General features: G+C 53.2%; 1 protein-coding gene and 2 long non-coding RNA genes across 7 annotated transcripts in view; 1 reads left to right on the forward strand and 2 right to left on the reverse strand.

The window, feature by feature from the left end:
• LOC129630850 (uncharacterized) lies at positions 1 to 8,990 on the reverse strand. 2 transcript variants are annotated; one of them, XR_008703783.1, is made up of 3 exons: positions 8,919 to 8,990; positions 5,136 to 5,182; positions 1 to 258 (listed from the first exon to the last, which is right to left on the reverse strand). It is a non-coding gene; the product is annotated as an uncharacterized LOC129630850 (long non-coding RNA). The 2 variants fall into 2 exon arrangements; XR_008703782.1 differs by lacking the exon at positions 8,919 to 8,990 and adding an exon at positions 7,784 to 8,018.
• The window catches only part of LIPE (lipase E, hormone sensitive type), a 17,896-nt gene continuing 717 nt past the window's right edge, over positions 8,860 to 26,038 (forward strand). The window contains exons 1-9 of one of the 3 annotated variants that reach the window (XM_055551359.1): positions 8,860 to 8,967; positions 16,824 to 17,359; positions 19,763 to 19,853; positions 19,967 to 20,112; positions 20,248 to 20,433; positions 20,609 to 20,903; positions 21,652 to 21,879; positions 22,108 to 22,284; positions 25,307 to 25,728. In XM_055551359.1, coding sequence (XP_055407334.1) covers positions 16,844 to 17,359; positions 19,763 to 19,853; positions 19,967 to 20,112; positions 20,248 to 20,433; positions 20,609 to 20,903; positions 21,652 to 21,879; positions 22,108 to 22,284; positions 25,307 to 25,728 — 2,061 coding nt within the window. In that variant the 5' untranslated portion in view covers positions 8,860 to 8,967; positions 16,824 to 16,843. Of the gene's footprint in view, positions 8,968 to 9,255; positions 9,474 to 15,186; positions 15,358 to 16,823; positions 17,360 to 19,762; positions 19,854 to 19,966; positions 20,113 to 20,247; positions 20,434 to 20,608; positions 20,904 to 21,651; positions 21,880 to 22,107; positions 22,285 to 25,306; positions 25,729 to 26,038 lie in introns of those variants that run through there. The other 2 variants (XM_055551357.1, XM_055551358.1) reach the window with 2 other exon arrangements.
• LOC129630851 (uncharacterized) overlaps positions 19,444 to 26,038 on the reverse strand; it is a 9,754-nt gene continuing 3,159 nt past the window's right edge. For both annotated transcript variants that reach the window (XR_008703784.1, XR_008703785.1), the window contains exons 2-3: positions 19,961 to 20,118; positions 19,444 to 19,827 (exon numbers count right to left, since the gene is read on the reverse strand). This is a non-coding gene — a long non-coding RNA (uncharacterized LOC129630851). The remainder of the gene's footprint in view (positions 19,828 to 19,960; positions 20,119 to 26,038) is intronic.

Raw genomic sequence — 26,038 nt, forward strand, 5'->3', positions numbered from 1 at the left:
ATATGAAATAAGTAATAGTAGAGGTGGTCTAAGCTATAGCAAAAATTAAGGTGGTCCAAAAATGTCTGAACTTCGGGGGACATGATACTGTAGTAACAGCATCATTTTCAGTTACCCCATGAAATTAGGGTCATACAGGTCTGCAGAAAGAACAACAGACTTAGAGCTTTGGATCTAGGTTTTAGCACCAGATAAGTCACCATTACCTTTATGAACTTGGGCATTTCATTTGCTCTCTCAGGGTCTCAGTTTCCTCACCTGAAAATAAAAGAGACAGTGGTTTAGTTAATATAACTTTTTTAAAAGCAACTTGGTAAAGATATCTAGAAAAATAAAACTGTTCTTAACTTTGGACCCAGTAATTCCACTTGTGTTCCCTAACACAGAAATCCAACATGTGGATAACAGTTACAAAGAAATTTATCAATATCTAAAAATAAAACAATCTAAATATTCAGCAGTGAGAGAGCACTCAGGTAATCTGAAGTGCATATACTTGCGAGTGTTATGAAGTCATTTAAAATGTCTGTTTTGGGGACTTCCCCGGTGGTCCAGTGGCTAACACTCCACAATCCCAACGCAGAGGCCCGGGATTCCATCCCTGGTCAGAGAACTAGATCCCACATGCTGCAACTAAGAGCTTGTAACTGAAAAAAGATCCCACGTGCCGCAACGAAGATCAAAGATCCCACCGTGCTGAAACATAGACCAACCAGTGAAGCCAAACGAAAAAAAAATTTTATTTTAAAAAGTCTGTTATCAATGTTGTAAGACAACACAGGAACAAGCTTACAAAGTGAATAAAAAGGAAAATGTTCACAAAGTGTGGCTATCACTATATTTAAAAAGTCATATGCACACTAAAATTCCAACAGTTGGCAAGAGTAAAGATTTTTATTTGGACTTTACAAATTTTCTCTAATATAGTTATGTCGCGTTAAAAATGAAAAAGAAAACTCCTCAGTGAAAGGGTTCCACTCATGATCTCCAAGATTACCTCTGACTCTAATATTCTGCGGGTTGTCTCTGGAACCAGAAGTAGAGGTCAGGCGAGAGTAAAATATTAGAAAAGTTTAGATGGCAGGGGCCATGGCTGTTGAAATTAACACCACTCAAAACAGCACGTGAAAACACTTGGAAACAAGCACTTGGAGAAATGATGTAACACCCTCCATCTGGCAGAAAGGGCACGAGTCTGGGATCAGGAGAGCTGGATTGAACCAGAGGCTACTCTAAGGGCCCTCTCCAGACAACGTGTCCATCTGCTTATCAGACACTTACCACGCGTCTACCGCGTGTCAGCTGCCACGTAGCTGAGTGACTATTGAGTTATCGGTTCAGCATCTAGTGAGGGAGAAAGATTTTTAGTTTGCTAGACTTGCCCATAACAAAATACCACAGACTGTCAGGCTTAAAACAACAACTTATTTCCTCACAACTCTGAAGACTGGAAAGCTCAAGATCAAAGTGTCAGCAACTTTGGTTTCTTCCAAGGACGCTCTCCTTGGCTTACAGATGGCCATCTCCTTGCTGTTTCCTCACTGGTCATTCCTCTGTGCATGGACATGCCTGGTGTCTCTTTGTGTGCCCAAATCTCTTCTCCTTATAAGAACTCCAGTCAGATTGGAATAGAGCCCACCATAAGGGTCTCATTTTAACTTAATCATCCCTTTAAAAGGCCCTATCCTCAAATACAGACTTTCTGAGTTATTAAGGGTTACGGCTTCAAAGAATTTTAGGGGGACAGAATTCAATACATAACACATTTCAAACAACAAACTTTAAGTGTAATTGTACAATGATAGTTGTTTAGTTGCGAAGTGGAGTCCAACTCTTTACAACCCCAGGACTGTGGCATGCCAGGCTTCCCTGTCCGTCACTATTTCCCAGGGTTTGCTCAAATTTATGTCCGTTGAGTTGGTGATGCTATCTAACCATCTCATCCTCTGTCTTCATCTTCTCCCAATCATCTTCTTTTGCCTTCAGTCTTTCCTAGTATCAGGGTCTTTTCCAATGAGTTGGCTCTTTGCATCAGGTGGCCAAAGTACTGGAGCTTCAGCTACCATATTCAAATACAGTAGAGAAACATGTGAAGGTATAATTCAGTCTGGCAGGAAATATAAACAACTCCTGTACAGAGGAAGCATCATCTGGACCCAATTGCAGCTCTAGAATACCTATAAAACATCACCTTGGTTGTCATAAAAAAATATTTTAGGTCTTACAAGACGGGCATAAGAGAGCATCAGGTGATAAGACAGACTTGAATAGAGACAAAAAGAGGAATGGATTTGTTCCAGAGGAACAAAGGTAAATACCAACTCCTAACAGTTGAACTGGGACTATGGATTCAAATACAACAAAACATGGAGGTCAGGTGAAGTTCCTGACTGGTTAACAGAATAATCTACTCCTTGCTCTCATTCCTTAAGTCTTCAGGATTTTAATGTATGTAGGAGGGAATCTTAATAGGGGGAGAATGTAAGGTCTTGATTAACCCCTACTTTTCCATCCAGAAATCATTCTTTCTCCACCTACTTCTAGGTAAGCTTTTCTCTAAGTCAGATTTTAAACTTCAATCCCTTATCCATTTAAAATACTCCTCTCTTGGATGTGAAGAAAATGGAACCCTCCTACACTGTTGGTGGGAATGTTAATTGGTACAGCCACAATGGAAAACAGTATGGAGGTTCCTCAAAAAACTAAAAATAGAGTTGCCATATGATCTAGCAATCCCACTCCTGGGCATATATCTGGACAAAACTAGAATTTAAAAAGATACATGTGCTATTTACAATAGCCAGGACATGGGAAGCAACCTAAATGCCCTTCCACAGATGAATGGATAAAGAAGATGTGGTATGTATATACAAAGGAATATTACTCAGCCATTAAAAAGAATGAAATAATGCCATTGGCAGCAACATGGATTGTCATTTACTAAGTGAAGTAAGTCATAAAGAGAAAGGCAAATGCCATATGATATCACTTCTATGTGGAATCCAATGACACAAGTGAACTTATTTACAAAACAGAAACAGGCTCACAGACATAGAAAGCAAACTTATGGCTACCAAAGGGAAAAGGGGGTGGGGGAGGGATAAATTAGGAGTTGGGGATTAGAAGATATAAACCATTATATATAAAATAGACACACAAAAATGTCCTACAGTATAGCACAGGGACCTGTTAGATTCAATATCCTGTAATACATCATAATGGAAAAGAATATGAAAAAGAATACATTTGTGTGTGTGTATGTATAAAGCTGTATCACTTGGCTGTAGGCTGGAAATTAACACAACATTGTAAACGAACTATACAATTTAAAAACTAAAATAGAGAATTTCCTGGCAGTCCAGGGGCTAGGACTCTGCACTTTCACTGCCAAGGGCCTGGGTTCAATCGCAGATTGGGGAACTGAGATCCTACAAGCCACACAGTATGGCTTAAATAAATAAAATACATATAAAATACTCCTCTCTTGAAATACCCTAGATCCCTGAGTACAAAGGAAGAGCAATGGAGCTGCACTAACCCAGAAGCACAGTGATCAGGAACCAAGTCTCTTGGCGCCTTCCCTTTCCAGTGCCTGGAAGTTACCAGTTTCCTTCCTACAGGGGTTGCCGGAGGCCAGAGGGACCAATGCCAGGCTTCTGGGAGGTGGCTCCAAGAAGGAGGCCAAGAATGTGAGTGCAAAAGTCAGTAACAAAATATTGACAACGAGAGTGCACCATCGATATCCCCACTTGCTCTCCTGAATCCCTCTGAGGGCAGAGCAGATATTACCTGAGCTGCCCTCACCCCCTGCCCTCTTCCCCAGCCCACCACTCATTTCTTCCTGAGTCTCACATAAGAGCCAGATTCCTCCAGGGTCCAGGGGAACTGGCTGAAGGTCTGGCCCTCTCCCTTACCCTTTTCCCCAACAACCCAGGGCTGCCTTCCAAGAGGTTCCTGGACCCCATCTTCAGCCTAATTTTACTCACAGGCAAGACTGAAACAGAGAGGGAAAATGGCTTAGTTTGAAGTAAAGCAGCCACTAAAAGGCAGACACCTAGATCTTTTTTTAATATTTATTTATTTAGTATTTATTTATTTGGCGGCCTCAGGTCTTAGTTGCAACACAGAGGATCTTCATTGCATCATGTGGGAACTTTCATTTGGCAAATGGACTCTCTAGTTGTGGCACACGGGCTCCAGGGCAGGTGGGCTTCAGTAGTTGCAGCATGGGTTTAGTTGCTCTGCAACATGTGGGGTCTTAGTTCCCCAAGCAGGGATCAGACTGAGTCCCCTGCCTTGCAAGGAGGATTCTCATCCACTGGACTACAAAGGAAGTCCAAAACTATTCATGTAAGTTTTATGGATTTCTATAGATATATAACACAGTGTAATAAGATTGGTTAAAGGCACAGAACAAAACGGGCTTCCCAGGTGGCTCCAGAAGTACAGCCTGCCTGCCAATGCAGGAGGCATGAGATGTGGGTTCGATCCCTGGGTCGGGAAGATCCCCTGGAGGAGGGCATGGCAACCCACTCCAGTATTCTTGCCTGGAGAATCCCATAGACAGGGAAGCATGGCAGGGTTGCAAAGAACAATATGTATAGCACAAGCTCATTTAAGTAAACTATTATGTTTACATACAAAAGGGTATGGAGAACAAACTATTCTGTATAAAATAAATAAGCTTTTACTTTAATTTTTCCACTAGATGAGTCTTACTTTTAACATTTTAAAAGCTCTCATTAAAATTAAATTCTAAAAATGTTAACAGCAGTCTCTCCCTTTTCTTTTCACCCTAGGACACCAAAGACACCACAGGAAGCCAACCATGCCCTCCAGAGCTTTGACAGCAATTTCTCAATGTCAGCTGGCAAGCTTTGCTCTGCCTTTATAGGTGCTCTGAGACCCCATCCTCCCAATGAAACATTCTCAGTCAACAAGGCCGTGAGCGCACCTAGAAGATGCTCTTCTTCCACCTCAGGTTCCCCACCACAGTCCCTAGTCCCTAAACCATTCTAGTATTCGCAAAAAAACAAAAAACAAAACATTATCGCCAAAATTACCGTGCCCTCTAATGCCTTCTCCTAATAGTCTTTTCCTATGGCCTCTACAGACCCAGGCTTAAGTTTACTTACCTGAAAGAAACCGGGAAAGCCAAGTTTCCTAGCTGGCATCGCCTGACCTTAAATTGAACCAGACAAGTAACCAATTAATATATTTAAATATAATTGGCACAGTGGTAAAGAATCAGCCTACCACTGCAGGAGACACAAGAGATGTGAGTTTGATCCCTGAGTTCCTGGAGGAGGAAATGGCAACCCCGCTCCAGTATTTTTGCCTAGAAAATTCCATGGACAGAGGAGTCTGGAGGGTTACAGTCCTTGGAGTCGCAAAGAGTCAGACACGCCTGAGAACACACACATGATATCAGAATTATTTCTTTCAAAGAGACCTGGAAATTCACATTCAATCCAGTGAACCCATTTTACTCTGTGAATTCCAAACTTAATCCAGATTCTACACACACCTCTCCCCAATATCATCCTCAATCTCTCTCTCCCCTACCCAAACTTTTATTTCTTTACTCATTTGAGAAGCCTTTCTAAGGTAAAAGCTAGATAGAGCAAAGAAAGAAGTTAAAGTAATAAGTAAGACATTGTCTTAGCAAAGATAATGTAGATTTAAAAAAAAAAACCTGTCAGTTTCCTAGCACATAAAATGCCTCCAGTATTTATGATTATCATCATCATCATTAATGGTCAAATGACCCTGTAAGTTTCCAATCTACTACAGAAGATGTATGTACAAAAGCAGAGTTGAAGGCTAGAGAGATGGTGTGGAAAATCTCAAATGCCACTCTGAAAAAGGCTTCAAGTGAAAAAATGAGAGGGCATATTTTTTTGTAACATGGGGATAAAATTATCAGAATGAAAATATAAGGAAATAAAAATGGATTTGGAAGAATGAGTAAAGAGGAAAACATTAAAACAGTGTAGATCCTAGGAATTCCCTGGATATCCAGTGGTTAGGACTTGGCACTATCACTGCTGGGGTCCAGGTCCAGTCCCTGGTCAGGGAACAAAGATCCTGCAAACCACTGTGGCCAAAAAGAAAAATAAAAGTGTGGATCCTGCTTCCCCCTCTGACCATTTCTTCAAATATCAGAAGGGGAGAAAAGAAACACTCAGCCAGAGGCTGGCTTCTGTCATTCAGATGAAAGAAGACTAAATTAGGATACTGGTCTTATGAGAAGAAGCATTTTAATGGATTGGTGAGTTGGGTGGGGTCCTATTTATGACACAACAGGGCAAGCCCCTGCCGTCTGATAGGACAGTGTGCTGGGCACACAGCCTCCTCCTGTTCCCAGGCCCGCCTCTCAAAAGCAGGAGGCACAGAAGCACATTACTGAGCTCAGGAGTAGAGGGGCCACTTGCCAACTGCCTTAAAAAGGAAAAGCAGAGATGCCAGGATGAAGGAGTGGAGCCCAAAGGCAGGTGCCATCATGAGCCATCAGTGAAGGAGGCCCAGATCTGTGAAAAAGTAAAGCCCAGAAGGATGAAGCCTGGGAGATCAACAGTTCCCTTCAGGGAACTCACAACAGTGGAGCCAGGCTCTAAGTTAGTTTCTAGGCCTGACTGGGAACCTGAGCCACCCCAGATACTGATCACCCAGCCAGCGTCTGAGCCAGAAAAGACACCCATAGCTCAGCCAGCATCTAAGGCTCAGCAGGCACCCTATCTACCACAGAACCTCACTGCACAGCAAAGACCCCTTGCCCAACAGGAAACTGAAGCCCAGCAGGAACCTCCAGCACAACAAAAATCCACTCTGCACCAGGAATTTCGTGCCCCACAGGAGTCTGCCCTGCAGCTGTCACCTCCCACCCAAAGGGTGACCTTTAGCAAACAGGAAGCTGCCTCACAGCACAGACCTGAGCCAGGAAAAGAATCTAGAACTCAACAGAACCCAGAACTGAGAGAGGGAGCCAGAGCCCAGCGGCAACCTGAACCCCAAAATGAACCACCTGCCCAGACTGAACCGATGTCCCAAGAGAGACAGCAACAGTCAGAACTTGCAGCTCAGGGAGTCAAATCCGGAGAGGAATCTTTGGCTGAGTGGCGATTTCTATCAAAACGAAATGAACCATCTGAACAGCCATCGACCTCAGAATCGAAGACATTTATTGAGTGGGTCACAGATTCAGGCACAAAACCAGATGTGGGGTTCACATTAGACATTGATTCACCAGCCACCCTGGGTAGGATGGCGGACCCTGGAAAGAAGCCGGCCTTTAAAGAGCAACCTGGTTATGAAATGATGTCAGGATTCGGTGGGATGCCAACACCCAGGAAGAAAATCAGCAGCCAGAATCCCAGACAATACCGGTACACAGGTGAGTTGAGCTTGGAGGAAGGGAGAGGGGGAGGGGCTCCCAAAGATGGTCACTCATTCAGTCAAGAACTAAGACCTGCCAGAACGTCAGGTGAGCTCAGGTCACTGTCCAGCAGTCCAGACACAGAGTCAGAGCCCCCTTTGATGGAGGAGGGAGCTGAGGCCTGGAGAAGAGAGGGAGCCTGTAGGGGACTGAGCAGTAGGGGTGGCCGGCGGTGCCAGGATCCGCAGCCAGCCTCCGATTCCTTGCCCTGTTCCAGGCCACCTCCCCGCGGGGACAGGGGGTAATCAAACAGAAACTAAGGCTGTGGGCGAGGGTGGGTGCTCATCCCCCGGGCCCGGAACTCTGAGCACCGCTGGGGCAAGCACCTCGCTGACCAGGGACCCTTACCCTCGGCGGGTTGCCACGCAGGCAAGGCCGGACATCGGGCAGGGAAGGCCCTTCAGATCTCCGGGGTGTCTAGTAGGTTGGAAGACACTCGTCCCCGGGGAGTCCCAGTCCTGCCAGGCCCATGGCCTCGTAGGGTGTGATCTCAGGAAGCGGGAGGCTCAGGAGAGGCGCTTGGGCTCCGCCAAATCCCAGGCCGTCTGGGCTGCGCGCAGGGAGGGAGACTCGAGGGGCGGTGTGGGCAGGTCGTGGGCATGAGACAGCACCCCTGCCCTTTCTCCTCCTCCGAAGCCAACGATGGTGTGTGCCCCGGGGAGCAGGCTTGGCCCTGAACTCCTCTGGGCTCAGAAGCCCTGCTCTGCACGAGAACGGCCGCAAGTTCTCTCCAGGGATTATGGGTGACACAGCCAGAGAGGGAGAAAACAATGCAGCCCCAATCCAGGAGCTGAGGGCGCTGCGAAGCCGTTAGTCCGAAGGCTGGTAAATAGGGGTCTCAGCCCGGGGGCCTGTATCTCCTGGAAGCGCTGGGTCGTCTCAGGACTCAGGAGGAGAGGGTCATGGTGTCTCTCAGTGCCAGGGCTCATTGTGTGTTTCGGAAGGGTGGGGAGGAGAGACAGGATGGTATTTCTGGTGTTTCTCTGGGCCTCCCGAATCCAGTCACAAGGGATGCCCTTATCACAGCTCTGCCACAACCAAAGCCTCTCCACCCACGCCCCTCCCCCCGTGCCAGAGTGTGTGCGCATGCGCGAGCCTCGAGTCTCCTCTGTTTCCCGCCTTTTCCCAGGACAGCGCGGTACCCCCGGCCTCCTCTCCACCCTGCGGGCTGGTGCGCGGCTTAGAGCTAGTGCGCAGGCGCCGAGCACCCTACACACACCCCTACCCCCAACCCCCGCCGCCCCCGGCCTTCCATTCCAGCGGGGAGGAACAGGACACGGAGAAGAAGAACCCCAATAGGAGCAATAGGAGAACTAGAAGACAGAGGGCGAGGGGAGGGGGGCGGAGAGGCGGGGCTTCCTGCTCCAACGGCTCCCAGGCAGAGTCACGCCTCCTGCGCTGCAGCCCCGCCTCGGCTTTGAATTGCCTGAGGACCTGGCCGGCTCCCTACCCTCAGGAGAAGGCGAAGTTGCATCCTGCTTACTTCTAAGCGGACAGGCACAGTACGTTCTAGACGACCCCTACGTGGGCAGGTGAGTGGGAAGACGAGGATGACAGCCAACACGTGACTACATCGGGGCTTCCTTGCTGGGGTGACCATTAGGGACTCCCCGCTAGTTCTGCCGGAATACGCTTTTAGCCGCCTCCAGGGCTGCATTTTTGTTGGTCGCGGGCCCTTTAAAGCACGCGAAGGGGCGGGGCCAGACATTAGGCCTTTGTGGAGAGGGGCGGGACCCGAGTGTCGAGGCCGGCCCACCTCGCTCAGGGGGCGGGACCCAGAGAGGAGCAAGTCCAGGATTGGGTGATGTGGGGGCTCGGCGGTGGTGCGTGTGAGGATCGGCCCTCGGGGCGGAGACTGGCGGGTAGAATTGGCTCAGGCGGGTGTGGAATTTGCCGCGGGAACGGGACCGCGGAAAACTGATGGAATCGGCCTGGGAAACGAGGCTCCAGGTGGCCTTTGAGGCTCCGGCCTCGAAGAGGGTTCAAGAGGGGTCCAAAAGTCAAAGGCGCCGGTGGTGGCGAAAAGCTAGAGTCAAAGGTGAGTGGGCGGGGGCCGGCAGCAGCACGGAAGGAACCTTAGACATCCTGCGGGGAAACTGGTGACCGAGTGGACTGACCTACTGCCACGAGAAGTGGGGGACGCTCGTGGACTGGCTCATTGCCGCCCTGCGGTGCGGGGGTGTGGAGATAATCCACTATGAGAAGCGGGTGACGTGAGAGGGAAGTATCATCTCCAGCAGAGAGGCTCTCGGATGCCCCAGTACCGTGTTAGGGGAAAGAGTCCAGAATGTTAGTGTCCCGAACTAGCGTTCCCGCTCTGACTTCGTTCTCGCTCTGTGGCTGTGGCAGCTCTTGCCTTGTGATTCCAACGTGGGAAATGGTTCAAGCCCCGATTTTCAAGTCTCTGACACTCTTAAGACGGTTATAGGGAAGAGATTTAGAAGTTGTTGCCCAAAGAGGAAGTTTGGGAGTGAAAGGTAGGAGGAAGTGGTGCCCCACAGTGGGGCATACTTGGAGGAGGGGGTGCAGTACTGCTCCCAACAGCCCTGTCCCACCATCCTTCATTCAGTCTGCTCATTCATTTGCTGTCAGTCCACCATCCTCAGGCTGGCTGCCCTAGTATCTAGCTTCTTGACTCCTACTCCAAGGACTAAGAGGCCCTGGGTTGGCTTGGGACAGCTTGACCTTCACTTGGGAGAAAGGAGAGCTGCCACCTGGGTTCCCTAGGTTGTCACGTTATTTACAAGTCCCAGCAGGCTGGAGAAACACTGACAGACGAGACATCCTGCCAGCCTCAGGCCCACATGAAGTCCTTGCTGGATTAGGAGTGTCGACCCACGTGAAGACCTATGGGAATTTCCTCTGCAGGAAAGAAGCTGACTTAGCCCTGACTTAGTCCAGAGACCCCAAACTCATCACCCTCCCTGCCATAGACGTCATCGGTAGCCAAGAGTAGAAGTGCAGCTGGCTCCAGGCGCACACAGGAAGGCTCAGAGCTCAAACTGGGATCCGAAGGCATTCCTTGTCACACTGCAGGACACAGCTTCACAGACAGGACCGAGTGCCCAGAGGCAAGACAATGATCAGGAAATGGGCCTTGGAGACCTGGTGCCTCAGGCTGTGAGGTGGTGGTACACTGGACAGAGGCTCCCTCCCTCCCTGCCTCAACTTTCCGAGCTATAAAATGGGCATAATAACAGGAGTCACCCCAGCTAGACAGTGAGTTCCCTAAGAGTGGGCTACTGTTTACCCCTGGGGTAAACAGTCAGCCCTGTTTACCCCACAATTGCAGAACCTGGTGTGCCAGACACATGGGCACTCAAATGTTCACTTAATAAGTGAAGGCATGCATGAACTGTAACATGGGTATAATTATCATGCTGCCCTTAGGGAGTCATGAGGAGTTAGAATCCTCTTGCATAGGGCCTCCTGCACAGGGCTGAGCCAGTCCTCCCCACAAACCCACAGGCCCACCTACTCACAAAGGCTCATTCCCCCAGGCCCCTAGATTTCCCTGTCATTTCCTGAGGCCCTGCCCTGGTGCTGGCCTCCACTGAGTGAATCAGACCCCCAAGGGCATCCAGGTGGGCTGGAGCACTCCTCCTCATCCTTTGGATCTTGCCAGTAACAGATGACACTGTCATGATCACCCCATTTTTCAGATGATGAATGAGGGAGTGAGGGACCTGGTCTTCCTCACCTGGCCAGTAAAGGCAAGGAGATAGCCACCCCCAGGCTCCTAAGGACAGTGAGTGTGTACACTCAAAACTGTGCCTCAACCTTGATTCTGGACCCAAAAGGCTCCAGGTGCACATTTTTGTTCAGCAAAGACATTCAACGAACCCTTCCTTGAGCCAGGCCTGGGGCCTCAGTGCAGAGGATAAGACACCATCTGAGCCAGGGATACAGACATTAATAAATAACCCTACAAATCAGATATAATTATCTGATTATCCAATTATCTCAGTTTCCCCATCTGCCAAACTGATGAAGAGGTAACATATAAGAGGGAGGCGCTCCCCAAGCACGTGATATTGGACTCAAAGATGAGCGAGTATGGACTGCTGGGCAGGAGCGACACAGAGAGTGGCAAGGACAGCACAGGCAGAACCCTGAGGCCCAAGAAAGTGGCAGCTCACAGCATGGAGGGAGCTCAGCGAGGAAAGGGCTAAGCACCCAGAGGGCCCAGGTGGTACATGGTTTGGGATGCCATGTCCAGGATTTGGGGCTTTATTCTGAGAGCAAGAGTGGGGTGTTCAAAGGTTGGGAGTGTGTGACCAGTTTTAAATTTTAGAAAGACCTTCTGGCCCCTATGTGGGAAAGGCATGGAGGGGGAAAAAGCAGAGATACAGAAAGAGTTGTTATAGTCATCTAGAGAAGTGGGCAGTGGAGGTGGGAGAAAGGCCACGTTCCAGGGATTTCTAGGCAGGACCGGGGCAACAGGACTTCCTGATGGGTTAGACGAGACTGGGAGGTGCCCATGATGATGCCCTGGGTTCCAACTGGAGCAAATGGGATGAGAGGGGTACCATACACACACATACCCCCAAGATACACATCCATACACATACACACAACATGCCCGCACAATCTCACAGGCCAAGAACAACAGAGACACAGAGCCTTCAGGGGCTGAGCGATACAGATATGAAACCATCTGGTGTCATTTCAGACACTGAAGAGCTCCAGTACCGCAATCTTTTAGGTCTTAGCATAGAAAAGAATTCAGCCAGAGGCAAAGTAATAGATAAGAAGTGATGTATTGGAATAGAATGCTTGTGAGGTTTACAAGGTGAGAAATGCTGCACCCTGAGAACTTATTGGGCTACCGTTTTATAAGCAAAGAAAAAGTGGGGAGGGGGAGACTTCTTTGTCATTCTTGAGTCAACGTCATGCTTCTGTCATCAGCTCCCCCTCCAGGTTGGGCAGGGGAGTTTTCTTGTCCCTTCAGGTCAAGTTGAGTCCACTAATTACTGTTTTGTATGTGTGCAGACAGCGTGTCCTAGGAATCATTAACTTACTGAGCTCGCTGGACAGGCTGTGGGTCTCATGCCACCATCGCTTTACTATCTGAGGGCATGCCTCGTGCTTCTGTTGCATGGTTTTGCCGTTAAGCAAGCCTGGTTTTATGGTTAAGCAAACCTGCTTTCTTGAGTAATTAACTTACAGGGATCGCTCATATTTTTCTATTTACAATCCCCTAGTTAACTATTTAATCATTAGTTCTACTTTGTCCCTTTATTCTGTCCCTATCAGACAGGCTGTGACACATGCATACAAACACACCTGCAGACACACCGAGAAACAGAAACACAGACACTGAGAAAAAATGTGGAGTGAACGCACTCACCCACACACACACACAGACCAGCGCTAAGCACAGCAGGAACCTGCACATGCATGTACATCCAGGTGAACCTTGAAGACATACTCATAGCTGCCCACCCAGAAAGCACAGAGCTGAGACATGACAGAAGCAGCAACGCAGATACAGAGACACAGCGGAGGAGCCGCGCCGTCTCTGCTGGCTCCGTGGCCCTGGGCAGTATGCCACCTCTGTCTCTCAGTTCTCTCATCTGCCACAAGGGGTCTTGATAGTCCCTGCCTCATGGGCTATGGAGAGGCTGAAACCATTTACCTGAGTTACCTTACATAAAACCCAGGAAGAGAGCAGTGTCCAGCACACAGCTGTCGTAGAGCAGGCTCCGCTCTGCCATGCAGACACACTCAAGGATCAGGCCGTAATCACGGCCCCCTGGCCTGCATTTGGCCCCAGGCCTCTCCCCTGCAGAAGGCCTTGCCCCTCCCAGGCCCCCGACCTGGCCCTTCCTCCATTTTCCCCCCACTTACTTCCCCACTGCCCTTCTCTGGCCTGCTCAGTCCCCAGGGACCAAAATCCAGGCCAGGTCCACTTGTCCTGTGACTCTTTAGGGCAAAGGGCTAGTGCCCAGGCAACAGGACCCTTACCCCTCCCTCTGGCCCAGTCCTCACACAAGGCCCTGGGGGCCTGCCTGCCCCTGCCCCAGTGCCCTCTGCATCAGATTCTTGGCATGACTCTGGCAACCTCAGCTCAGCATCCTTCCCTCCCTGCTTCGCCCACGCCAGTCCCCAGGGAGCCGCCTGGAACAGGGCAAAGGGCAGAAAAGCAGGCCCTGGGATCAGCCTCTTCCTCGCTGCTGTGTGCAAGTTGCTTCTTCTGTCCAGGGCTCCTGTGCCCTTATCTTCAATCAGGAGCCCTGCCCCAGAGACAGGAAGTAAATGACAGCTGTTTTGTGGAACAGGAAAGCACAGCCGTGCAGTAAGTACCCCGCTAGCTCTGTGCAAGGGCTAGGGCTACAGCAGTGAACTAAACAAAGCCCCTGCCCAAAGGAAGACACTACTCTAGTGTCAGACACAGAAAGCAAACGCACAAGCAGTAAACTGGACAGCATGTTAGGTGGAGAAGGACCCAACCTCAGTGAGGCCAAGTGAGAACCACACAGCGAACCACGAGAAGAAATGCTGCCATGGGGACCCATACAAAGATCATTTCCAGCCCCCTGGGCAGGATGGCCAAGTGCACTTTCCAAGATGAAGAAATCAACCTGGCCAGTGGCTTAGGCCAGCCACAAAGCTGAGAGCTGTCTCCAGAGGCCTCTGTCTGTCCATCTGTTTGTTTGCCCTGGGGAGGGGTGGTCCTCTCCCAGACTCCCACCCAATCCTGCCGGCCTCCACTCTGACTCTTCCCTTTCCTTCCTTCTTCAAATCTTTGCTGAGCCCCTGCTAGGTGCCACCCCATTCCCCCAGGGGATGTCATTCCAGGCAGAGGGCCAGAGGCGGACTCACCTACAGCCAAGCAAAGAACACCCTCATTTGCACAGGCCCCTTCCTAAGCCCTATACCTAATTCAGCACTTGGGATTGTCTCTCCTTTTTCCTAAAGAACCCCATCTCCACTTGGAAAAGCTTTGAAGCACCATGAAGCCTGGTTCTGCCCCTGGGGGAGACAAACAAAAAACATGTAAACAGATAAATGGAAAAGTGCCAAGGTGGAAAATCCTAGGAAGAAGAACTTAAATATGATGACAGAAAGCAGTGGGAGGGGGTGCATCTTAGATGGTGAGGCACCCTTAGGGGCCACCTCCTGGAGGAGGGGGGAAGCTTAGGATGAGGGTGAGCTGGCCAGGCCAGAAGCACGTGGAATAACACAGGTGAAGTGTCCCTGAGCTTCCATTGCTCCATCTGTGAGATGCAAGTGACACTCACCGCAGGATGATGGCCTGGAAGGCCAAGTGGCAGGTTGCAGGGTGCCCACTATGGGAACACCACACAGTAGGACCTGTGGCATGGGCCTCTGGCTGGGCTTGGCACTGCCGTTGATCAGCTTTTATCCTTCTGCGAGGGACAAGCAAGGCTGGTTCTCCTCTCTCTTCCCCACCAGCTGGGGCCGGCTGTGCCATGGCCAGCCTGGGGTGGGGCAGGAGTTGCCATCAACCCCGGTGTTTTTCCGCTCCCTGAATCCCCCCAGGGAAGGAGGAGGGCAGCCAGGCTGAGTGGGAGGGAACACTTTGTTCAGGACTAGGGTGAGCCTCCTGGGCCTAAGGGAGGAGGGGAAAGGAGACCTGGATGCCTCCGTTTCTAATTGTTGAGGGCACTAGGAGTCCGGACTCCTGGAACTGAATGAGGAGGGCCTTGGGGACCCAAACTCCAGGGTTCAAAGGCACAGGAGGCTGGCACAGGGACTGGGAGCAGTGAGTTGAGCCCCAGGCTCTGTTTACCGCGCTGGATTCTCACCGTCCTATCAGGGTAGGAGGTGGAGCCGGTGACCACACCCTGGGCAGGCTGGGCCCCTCCCCGGGATTGTCACCCCCGGCTGCAACTGGCAGCAGCCACAGTCAGCAGTCAGTCAGCAGCCCTGGGGATCTCTGAAGAGGCCTGGGAGGGGTGAGTTCACGGCCAGCTGACAGACAGGAATGGCCGCTGCCAAACCCCCAGGCCCAGAAGGGAAAAGAGACACCTTTTTCTGGAGGATCAGGGAACCATCAACTTGGGAGGCAGGCAAGGTGCTGGGTGGGCTTCAGGAGGGAAACGTCTCTGAAGCAGAGGGCAGCGTCCCCACCAAGGGGGGACAAGAACAGTTTGTCCAGGACCTGGGTGACAGGACAGCGGTCTGGAAGGGAAGATTAACCGGGGACCCTGAAGTGTAGGGAGTCAGGCCAAGTCCAGGGCAAGTTTTTGCGGGGCCAGGGCTAGAGGCCCAGTCTCCAGGGCCCTGGGACGGAGACCAGCAAAAGTAACAGCTCTGGACCCAGAGATCTGGATCTGATTTCTGCTCTGCCACTTTTCAATGCAACTGTCTTAACACCTCTGAGCCTGTGTTTCCTCTCCTGTAAAATGGGAATGCTCCGAATAACAGCTGAAACAGGAACCGAGGCAGTCTGGACCTCAGAGGGTTAGTGAGAGAAACTAAAGGAGCAAATTGAGAAAGCTCTTAGCACTAGGTCTGGTGCAGTGAGTTCAAGGTTAACAACAGGGATGAATACCACTGCAGGCAGGCAGCAAGGCCGACCGGTGCAAAGCCAAGCTAAGTGGACAGACCTGAAGGCCAGGGACCCAGCTGGGGGAGGAGTGGGACCAAGGTTGGGAAGAGAGAGGGGACTGGAGGGGATTCCACAGCCAGACTGGAGCAACCTGGAGGGGGCAGGAGTGACCCCTCGGTTGCAGGGAAGGCTAGAATTATGAACTCCTGGGTTCAGGAAAAGAATTGGACTTGGGACCAGGATCTTGGGACACCACCAGGTGGATGGGAATTGGTAGATTGAGGGCAGGAGCCTCCCAAATACTGCAGAGGGCAAGGGCCTGTAGGTGACACTTGGGGCCTGAGGAGGTAGTAAGATGGGGGCCGAAACTCCTGGTCTTGGGAGAGGGGACCAACTAGGGGGCCAGGCTGCTCAGAACCTGGAAGGAGTCCCAGGCTCCGGGAGAGAAAATGGAGACAGATGCCTGAACGTGGGCCCCAAGAAAGGAGAAAGAGGGTTACGTAGACTCCTGGGCTGTAGGACAGATGCTGGAGCTAAGAAGTGTCAGCATCCCAAGGAAGAGGGAACAGGGACCTGCAGCCTGAAGAAGAGGGTGTGGGGGCCTGGACTCCTGGGTCTTGGGAAGGTGGGGGCTGAGGGATCAAACTCAGCTCCTGAGGAGAGAGAAAGGGTCTGGGTACTGGACTCATGGGTCCCAAGGAAGCAAGGAACTGGAGGCCTGGACTCCATCCTCCCGTCTGAAGGAGTAGACTATGGTCTGCCGTGAGTCAGGGGGAGGTGTGGGTACAGCCTGGACTCTGGGACCCCGGGGCCCAGTGGAGCCAGGGGTGACCCAGCCCTACCTTAATGTGCCTCCCGACCTGCCCACAGCCTCACGGCTCTTGCAGAGGATGGACCTGCGCACCATGACACAGTCGCTGGTGACCCTGGCAGAGGACAACATGGCCTTCTTCTCCAGCCAGGGCCCCGGGGAGACAGCCCGGCGGCTGACAGGCGTCTTTGCGGGCATTCGAGAGCAGGCCCTGGGGCTGGAGCCGGCCCTGGGCTGCCTGCTGAGCGTGGCGCACCTCTTTGACCTGGACACAGAGACGCCGGCCAATGGGTACCGCAGCCTGGTGCACACGGCCCGCTGCTGCCTGGCACACCTGCTGCACAAAGCACGCTACGTGGCCTCCAACCGCCGCAGCATCTTCTTTCGCACCAGCCACAACTTGGCCGAACTCGAAGCCTACCTGGCCGCCCTCACCCAGCTCCGCGCTCTGGCTTACTACGCCCAGCGCCTGCTGACCACCAACCAGCCCGGGAGGCTCTTCTTCGAGGGCGACGAGAGGGTCATTGCCGACTTCCTACAAGAGTACGTCACACTGCACAAAGGCTGCTTCTACGGCCGCTGCCTGGGTTTCCAGGTGAGCCCCCCGCCCCCCGCCTGTCCCCTGGGCCCATGGCAAAGGCACACGGTGGGCCCAACCAGGCTCAGTCACATATGCGTGCTCAGTAACTCAGTCGTGTCTGACTCTTTTGTGACCCCATGGGCTGTAGCCTGCCAGGCTCCTCTGTCCATGGGATTTCCCCAGGCAAGAATACTGGAGTGGGTTGCTACTCCCTTCTCCAGGGGATCTTCCACACTCAGGGATTGAACCCGTGTCGCCTGCACTGGCAGGAGGATTCTTTACGACTAGGCCACCAGGGAAGCCCTAGTAGCATACAGAGAAAGCACGGTGGTGTGGTGTGGTGCTTGACCGAGCAAACAGCAGATGCGGGAAGGGGAAGCTGGTCAGGGCTCATACTGCACAGAGCGAGGGTCTCACACTTGTGGCCCCTTGGCCGACTCCACCATGGAGGAAGGAATCTTCAACTGGGCATAGCTTCCTACATCAGGATCCCCACTGCTCCCCATCACCCTGCACTCAGGAGCTTCATTTACTTTCTTATGTGACCTGTCTGGCCCCTGAATTCATTTGACAGCCCCTAGGACGGTAGCCAGTGTGGTTTGTAAGAGCATCAAGGCCTGTTTGTAAGAGCACGCCCCACTTAGTCATCCCCACCAGAGGCTTGGCAGGCAGGGAGGACAGGTGCCGGCCCCATTTTACAGGGGCTCAAAGGGCCCCCAGCTGCTCAGCTGGACCCAGATCAGCTGGGACATATAGACTCCCCTAAGGCGCAGTAGAATCCGGATTTTCAGGCTGCAGAGAGAACCAGCAAGCACATCCACGTTGGTGACCACAAGGAAGACCTGGTCATGGCCCCTCTCCTCCCTGAACCAGGGCCCTCTGAACCCCAGCTGCAGGCCTTTTCCTATCCTGTGCCCCCACCCCAAAATCATGATCACAGGAACACAGCTCATCTCAGCGCTGGAAGGGAGGCAGCCCTGAGGCCTTCAGACTCACAGGAAGAGTAGTCTGGGGACTTGGAGAATTAGGAAGTCTGTAGGGCACCGAGCTCAGAGCTGAGGCACAGTCTGTCCCCGTCCGGGGTCCGTGCTGGGCCCACCCATGCCCAGCCACATCTGGGAACCCCAGCGGGATTATCTGGAGCCATGTGAGCCTGCACCCCTTCAGACCCTCTCTGGGCGTTCCCCGGGTAGTGGAGCGTGGAAACTGTCTCGGCCTCCATCCCATCTCTGCTTCCATGTGGGGCAGCCTGTCCTCACCAGCCCAGCCCAGGTGTTCCTGGGAACTTCCCCTCATCTAAACTGAACCCACAAATATTGATCAGCCCAGCTGGGCCAGCCAGCTCCTCCCTGGGTCCCGGCCATGCCCCCAAAGCTCGGGAGTAAGAGCCTGGGGACACCCAAGCTGCATTCCAGTCCCGAAGGTCAGGCACCACTGTGCTCTCTGGCCCACTGGGCCCCCGGCCAGGGGCAGGGCCACGCCTGACAGCTACTCTCTGCGGGCCCAGCTGGGCCACATTGCAGGACAGCCTCCCCGTGTAAAATGTCAGCCCCTGGGGGCAGACGTCCCTGATCTCCAGGTCTCGCTCAGCCTCTGCTCCAGCCCAGTGCCTGGCACGCCGGAGGACCCGGGCCAGGACTTGCTGAATGAACAGAAGAACCCTGCTGGCCCCTTGCCTAGCCTCCTGTGGCTTGGATTTTTTCCCCCTGATCTGGTTCTCTATTGTCTTCTCAGTTGCCTGGCTCCTCTCTGAGATGCTGGGTCTCTGTCTCCCTGTTTGACTCTCTCTGCCTCAGGATCTCTGAGCTCTCCTGTTTCTCTCTCCCCACTGCTCCTTAACTGGTCCCCACGGCCTGTATCCCCTCATCTTGGTCCTCGCTGAGTTTCAGGGACCCCTGCACCATCCTTCTCCCAGCTTACAACCCTCTGTGGCTCCATCGTGTCTAGAACAAACCCAAGTCCTCAGGCTCCACATAAGCCCCTCGCTGCCCCTTGGCTCTCACCCCACGCCCACCCCCCTCTCCTGGCCTCTCTGTTCCCCCCACACTCACCATCCATGCCAAGCAAGGATGCCCCTCAAGGCCTCTGCTTGTGTCCTATTCTCCTCGGGGTACAGTCATCCCTCGCTTCATTCCAATCCCTCCTTGGGTCCCTCGGGGAGACGCATAAACAGAGTCAGACACTTCGTCCGCACTCTCCCTCCACCGACCGTCCTTTCAGACACTGGTCATTTCTTGACATTGTATGGCATGTCTTCATTTGAGTACTGTCTGTCTTCTCAACATCAGCTCCGTGAGGTGCCTAGCACACAGTCGGAGCTCACTAGACATTGCTGAGTGACCGCCTCTACCCGCCTTGTCTCTGCCCCCCCCTCCCCTGCCCGCCCCTGCTCCCTGACTTGGAGGCCTCTCCCCACAGTTCACGCCCGCCATCCGGCCGTTCCTGCAGACCATCTCCATCGGACTGGTGTCCTTCGGGGAGCACTACAAACGCAATGAGACTGGCATCAGTAAGTCCCCGCAGGGCCCTGCCCGCAGCCGCCCCCACCCTTCCTGTCCCTCCCCCGCACCAGGGCCCCAGCAAGGCCACCAGGGGCTCCCTGACACCCCTCCTGACCTCCAGGTGTGACCGCCAGCTCCCTCTTCACTGGCGGCCGCTTTGCCATCGACCCCGAGCTGCGTGGGGCCGAGTTTGAGCGGATCATTCAGAACCTGGACGTGCACTTCTGGAAAGCCTTCTGGAATATCACCGAGATCCAGGTGCTATCGGTGAGCCTGGGGTCCAGCGATGGGGACATGACGGGGCCCAGGGCGGGCACAGAAGGGAAGAGACGGGCGGGGAGGTCGGAGGGGAGACATGAGGGGGACCCCTGCCAGCAGTTCCTCCTCTTACTCCCGGCCCAGTCTCTAGCAAACATGGCCTCAACCACCGTGAGGGTGAGCCGCCTGCTCAGCCTGCCACCCATCGCCTTTGAAATGCCTCTGACCTCGGACCCTGAGCTCACGGTCACCATCTCACCCCCGCTGGCCCACACAGGCCCTGGGCCCGTCCTCGTCAGGCTCATCTCCTATGACCTGCGGGAAGGACAGGTAGGGCCCCGGCTCTGCCGGAACAGGCGCAGAGCTGAGGAGCACGGTGGGAGCGCCTTCCCCACCTCCCGCCTCACAGCTCACATCTGCCCCCTCTCCCGTCTCTTGGAGGAGTGAGGCCCAGGCAGGCTGCCCCCGCCCTGTGACCCACCACCCCTTCCTTCCTCTCCCCCAGGACAGCAAGGAGCTCAGCAGCTTCGTGAGGTCCGAGGGCCCCAGGAGCCTGGAGCTGCGGCTGCGCCCCCAGCAGGCACCCCGCTCCAGGGCCCTGGTGGTGCACATCCACGGCGGCGGCTTCGTGGCCCAGACCTCCAAGTCGCACGAGCCTTACCTCAAGAGCTGGGCCCAGGAGCTGGGCGCCCCCATCCTCTCCATCGACTACTCCCTGGCCCCCGAGGCCCCCTTCCCCCGGGCGCTCGAAGAATGCTTCTATGCCTACTGCTGGGCCATCAAGCACTGCGCCCTGCTCGGTGAGCCCCCTCCCAGCCTGCCTCAGCCCCCAGCACAGCAGGGGCAAAGAGCCACGAGGCACTGGAGCCTCAGTCTTGACACCCTGCCTGCCCGTCCACCTCCCACCACCCACCTCTGCCACCTGCTCACCCCACTGTGTCCCCTGCCCCCTCCTGCAGCTCTGCCTCTGTTGCCCCGGGCTCCCACCTTCCACTCACCCACTTCCTCTTCCTGCTTCCCCCGACTCTAGCCCTGACGCTCTGTCCCCAACTCTGGCCCTTTCTTCCCTCCTCCTGTTTCTTTACCCACTGCTGCCCCTTGCTGGCAGCCACCCAGCCGGGCTCCAGCCCACTCTTCCAGCTCCTCCGCCCTCCCGCTGCCCACACAGCCTGGGAGGCACAGACCAGGGTGAGGCCATGCCGCAGGGCTCAGGGCACAGGACAGCCAGCCCAAACCCTAGCTGCCACCTTCTGGCCTTGCCGCCCCTCCCTCCTGACATGGGCGCTGGGTCTCCCCTTTCTCAGCACCCTTCCTCCTTGCTCCTGACCCCCAGCCCCCCAAGCTTCCCCATAGCCTCCTGATTTCCAGACCTCTCCATGTCCTCAGCCTGCCTGATCCTCTGCCCACTATCCCCCAAATAGGTCCAGATCCCTGCCTTAGTTTCCCAGTCTCTAAAATGGCAGTGGGCCAGAACCCCAAGCCCGACCTCCGAGAGCCCAGAGCTCCAGCTCCTCCCTGCCAGGCTTGACCAAGCCCCCTCCACACCAGGCTCAACAGGTGAGCGGATATGCCTCGCCGGAGACAGCGCCGGCGGGAACCTCTGCTTCACCGTGTCCCTTCGGGCAGCGGCCTATGGGGTGCGGGTGCCAGATGGCATCATGGCAGCCTACCCGGCCACCATGCTGCAGTCCACCGCCTCTCCTTCCCGCCTGCTGAGCCTCATGGACCCCCTGCTGCCTCTCAGTGTGCTCTCCAAGTGCGTCAGCGCCTATGCTGGTTAGTCCCATCCGCATACAACTGGGGCCCTGGCTCCTTCAGGGACAGAGACTAGAGCCCTGTCTCATTGGGTACAAAGGGGAGGAATCTGAGACTCCCTGTTCCTGCTGAAGCCATCAGATAGTCTAGGTCCCTGAGGGCAGAGGTGCCTGAGGTTGTGTGTGTTGAGACTGGGCCCAGAAAGAGAGGAGACCAACTCACCCACCCCACACACACATCCACTCACAGGTGCGGAGACTGAGGACCACCCCGACTCAGACCAGAAGGCGCTAGGTGTGATGGGGCTCGTGCAGCGGGACACAGCCCTGCTCTTGCGAGACCTCCGCCTGGGTGCCTCCTCGTGGCTCAACTCCTTCTTGGAGTTGGGTGGGCAAAAGTCCCACCTGAAATCAGTGTCCAAGACAGGTGAGTGGCACCCTTCCCTCACACACCCATCCAGCCTGGCCAGGAGGGACAGCCTGGCACCAGAAGGTCCTGGGGGAGGCAAAGGGCTGGGCCCTGGGCACTCAGAGAAGCAGAGATCACCTTCCTGGCTCCTGCCATAAAGCCTTAGTCCACATTCTAGAAATTCCAGAACTTCTGATCGCATGGGTCAGCTCAGAATCCCAGTAACTATAAGATTTAGCTTTCCAAATACCCTCTCCCAGAAAGGCACCCTAGGGAATGACTCAGAAGGCCAGCCGTGTGTCCTGATTTTCAGTCCCAAGAATCCAGTCCACCGAAATTCCCTGGGCCCTCAGGTGGAAGTCCAGGCCTCCTAGATTCTTTCCTGACTTTTAACAGAGGCACGCAGGGAGATCAGAAAATGGGAGAGACATCAGTAAGTGGAGGAAATCCCCACCCCGGGTAGGTGGGAAGACCCTCAGGCTGCCAAAAATCACTTCCATCCAGGGATCCATTTTTTCCCATTTCCTAACATTTTAAGGATTTTAAAGCACACCCACCTCAAATTACTTTCTATCTCTAATAAATCAACAGTATTTTCTGGGTAATAGAAATTGCATGTTCAAAAGTAGATACCATTCCCAGGGACTTCCCTGGCAGTCCAGTGGTTAGGACTCGGCGCTTTCACAGCCAAGAACACAGGTTCAACCCCTGGTCAGGGAACTAGGATCCCACAAGCCACGGGCCAAGAAAAAAAGTAGATACAGTTCCTATTATTCAGAAAATTATTCCAATTGAATATGCTTTATTTTAAATTCAGTTTTTAATATCAGGATATTCCAACCAACACAAATAAATACACCCAAAAACAGGTGGCACAGTAGCTAAAGAATCTGCCTGCATATGCAGGAGACTCAAGAGACTCAGTTTTGATCCCTGGGTGGGGAAAATCCCCTGCAGAAGGAAATGGCAACCCATCCCAGTATTCTTGTCTGAGAAATGCCATGGACAGAGGAGCCTGATGGGCTACAGTCCATGGGGTAGCAAAAGTTGGACTCAACTAAGCTGCTGCTGCTAAGTCACTTCAGTTGTGTCCGACTCTGTGCAGCCCCACAGATGGCAGCCCACCAGGCTTTCCCGTCCCTGGGATTCTCCAGGCAAGAACTCTGGAATGGGTTGCCATTTCCTTCTCCAATGCATGAAAGTGAAAAGTGAAAGTGAAGTCACTCAGTCGTGTCCGACTCTAGCGACCTCATGGACTGCAGCCTACCAGACTCCTCTGTCCATGGGATTCTCCAGGCAAAAGTACTGGAGTGGGGTGCCATTGCCTTCTCAGACTCAGCTAAGCACATACATGCAAAAGCAATGAAAAAGGATTTGAATTTTAGACACATGGACCATTTGGCACTGGGGCTTTCCTTGTAGCAGAAAGGTGACAAGAGCAGACCCTAGAGGCACACACGCCAGTCGAGCTCCCTACAGTACCAGGTACTATACCAGGCAAGTTGCAGTATCTGTGCGCCTAGCTTTGCCCCTCTGGGGGAAATACAGTAAGAATACCTGCCTCATTACGTTGCTGTAAGGACTGCCTACCTATTTGTGTCAAGCACCTGGCACACAGTAGGTGCTGTTTTGTGCCTTGTACCTAGAACACAGTAGGTGCTCTTAGAAGATGCCAGCACCCTGATTGGCCGTGTCTGTGACTCTAGTCAACAGCTTGGTTCCATTGACCCTCTGGGCTACAGGGCACCTAAGCAGTTATTCTCGTATCATCCTGCATTTTGGCTTCATGGATTTATAAAGGCAAGTGAAAGAAAAAAAAGAAAAACTGAAAAATGTAAGGTTCTGGCAGTAGTGGTAAGCAGAATGGTCCTGATCAAATCAGTGGAGCTGAGGCCACAGTGAGCGCACCAGGCAGGCCTGATGTGCACCTTTAGCATCAGTTGGGCACTGGCTTGTCTGTCATTCAAAGGGAAGGGATGGGGACTTCCCTGGTGGTCCAGTGGCTAAGACTCTATGCTCCCAGTGCAGGGGACCTGAGTTTGATCCTTGGTCAGGGAACTAAGATCCCACGTGCTTCATAGATCAGCCAAAAAACAAAAAGGGAAGGGATGAAGTGAAGAACAGGGAGGAATTTCGGGGAGCAGATCTACATAGCTAAAGCTGTGGGGGTCTCTGGAAGTCTTGATATGTCCTCAAGATTCTTTTTAGTGCCCTGTGAACACAGCCTCCTTTCAAGCCATGTGGGCCTGCTCACCATTCCTACAGCCCCATGTTGGGGGCTAAGGAGGCAGCTAAAACAAGGTACCTGGTAATAAAACATTACCAGGTGTTTGGCAGAAACCAACACAATTCTGTAAAGCAATTATCCTTCAATTAAAAATGTTTAAAATTAAAAATATATATGTATAGATATAGATATATTATGACCTCCCAGGGATGTGTTCTGTGCTCAATTGCTCAGTCATGTCTGACTCTCTGTGGCCCCATGGACCACAGCCCTCCAGGCTTCTCTGTCCATGGAATTTTCCATGCAAGAATACTGGAGTGGGCTGCCATTTCCTACTACAGGAGATATTTCCAACCCAGTGATGGACACCACGCTTCCTGCATTGACAAGCAGATTCTTTACTAGCACCACCTGGGAAGCCTCCCCAGGGGTAGCAGTATCTAATCCCAAATCTTATTAATCCCACTGAGTTCCCACCACTTCCTATGAGGTAAGGACTATTTTTATCCCCTTTGTTCAGAAGGGGAAACAGGCTCCCAGAGGTAAACTGACTGGCATTTCATGTTCCCAATCACACACACCCCTCCATTAGGACAGAGCCCCACCTCCAAGACAAGGGACTCCTTCCACCGCCCCCTTGGAACTGCAGCCTGGGGCACCCTGGAGTCTGGGCCTCTACAGCCCTAGGGTACAATCCCCCACCGGCCTCTGCTCCCAAGGCGGCCTTCCCTGCCAGCCACCCACACACCCGACCCACAGAGCCAGGCTTAGCAGCAGGCCTGACCGGTCCCCTGACCTTTGCACCTCTCACAGAGCCAATGCGGCGCAGTGTGTCTGAAGCAGCCCTGACCCAGCCAGAGGGCCCACTGGGAACCGACTCCCTCAAAAGCCTGAAGCTGCATGACCTGGGCCTCAGGAACAGCAGTGACACAACAGACACGCCAGAGCTGTCACTGTCAGCGGAGACACTCGGCCCCTCCGCACCCTCAACCGTCAACTTCTTACTTGGATCTGAGGATGGATCTGAAATGTCTGAGGCCCCAGAGGAGCCGAACAACAAGGACCGAGTTCGAGGTGTGGGCGCCGCCTTCCCCGAGGGTTTCCACCCACGGCGCTGCAGCCAGGGTGCCATGTGGATGCCCCTCTACTCGGCCCCCATCGTCAAGAATCCCTTCATGTCACCGCTGCTGGCACCCGACAGCATGCTGCAGACTCTGCCGCCTGTGCACATCGTGGTGAGCGCCAGGCCAGGAAGGTGGAGCAGGCGAGGAGTGGGGCTGGCAGGGGCCTGGAGCTCCTGGAGAAAGGAGCTCCCGGGGAGCCGAGTGGGGGGAAAGGGAGAAAGCGCGGCCTTAGGGAGAGTGTGCCAGCAGGAGGGAAGGCCTGGCAACGGGTGGACTGAGGGTGTCAAAGTTGCCCGTTTGCTCTTGCAATCCTGTTGAGATCGCAGGGCAGGGCTGGGCTTGGAGAGTCGGGGAAGGGGCAAAGAGAGAGTGGGTCTCTCGGGGGAGGGAGAAGCCAGGAAGAGGCCAGTCAGACTCATTC

Source organism: Bubalus kerabau, chromosome 17, assembly GCF_029407905.1.
Source record: "Bubalus kerabau isolate K-KA32 ecotype Philippines breed swamp buffalo chromosome 17, PCC_UOA_SB_1v2, whole genome shotgun sequence".
Lineage (NCBI taxonomy): Eukaryota > Metazoa > Chordata > Mammalia > Artiodactyla > Bovidae > Bubalus > Bubalus kerabau.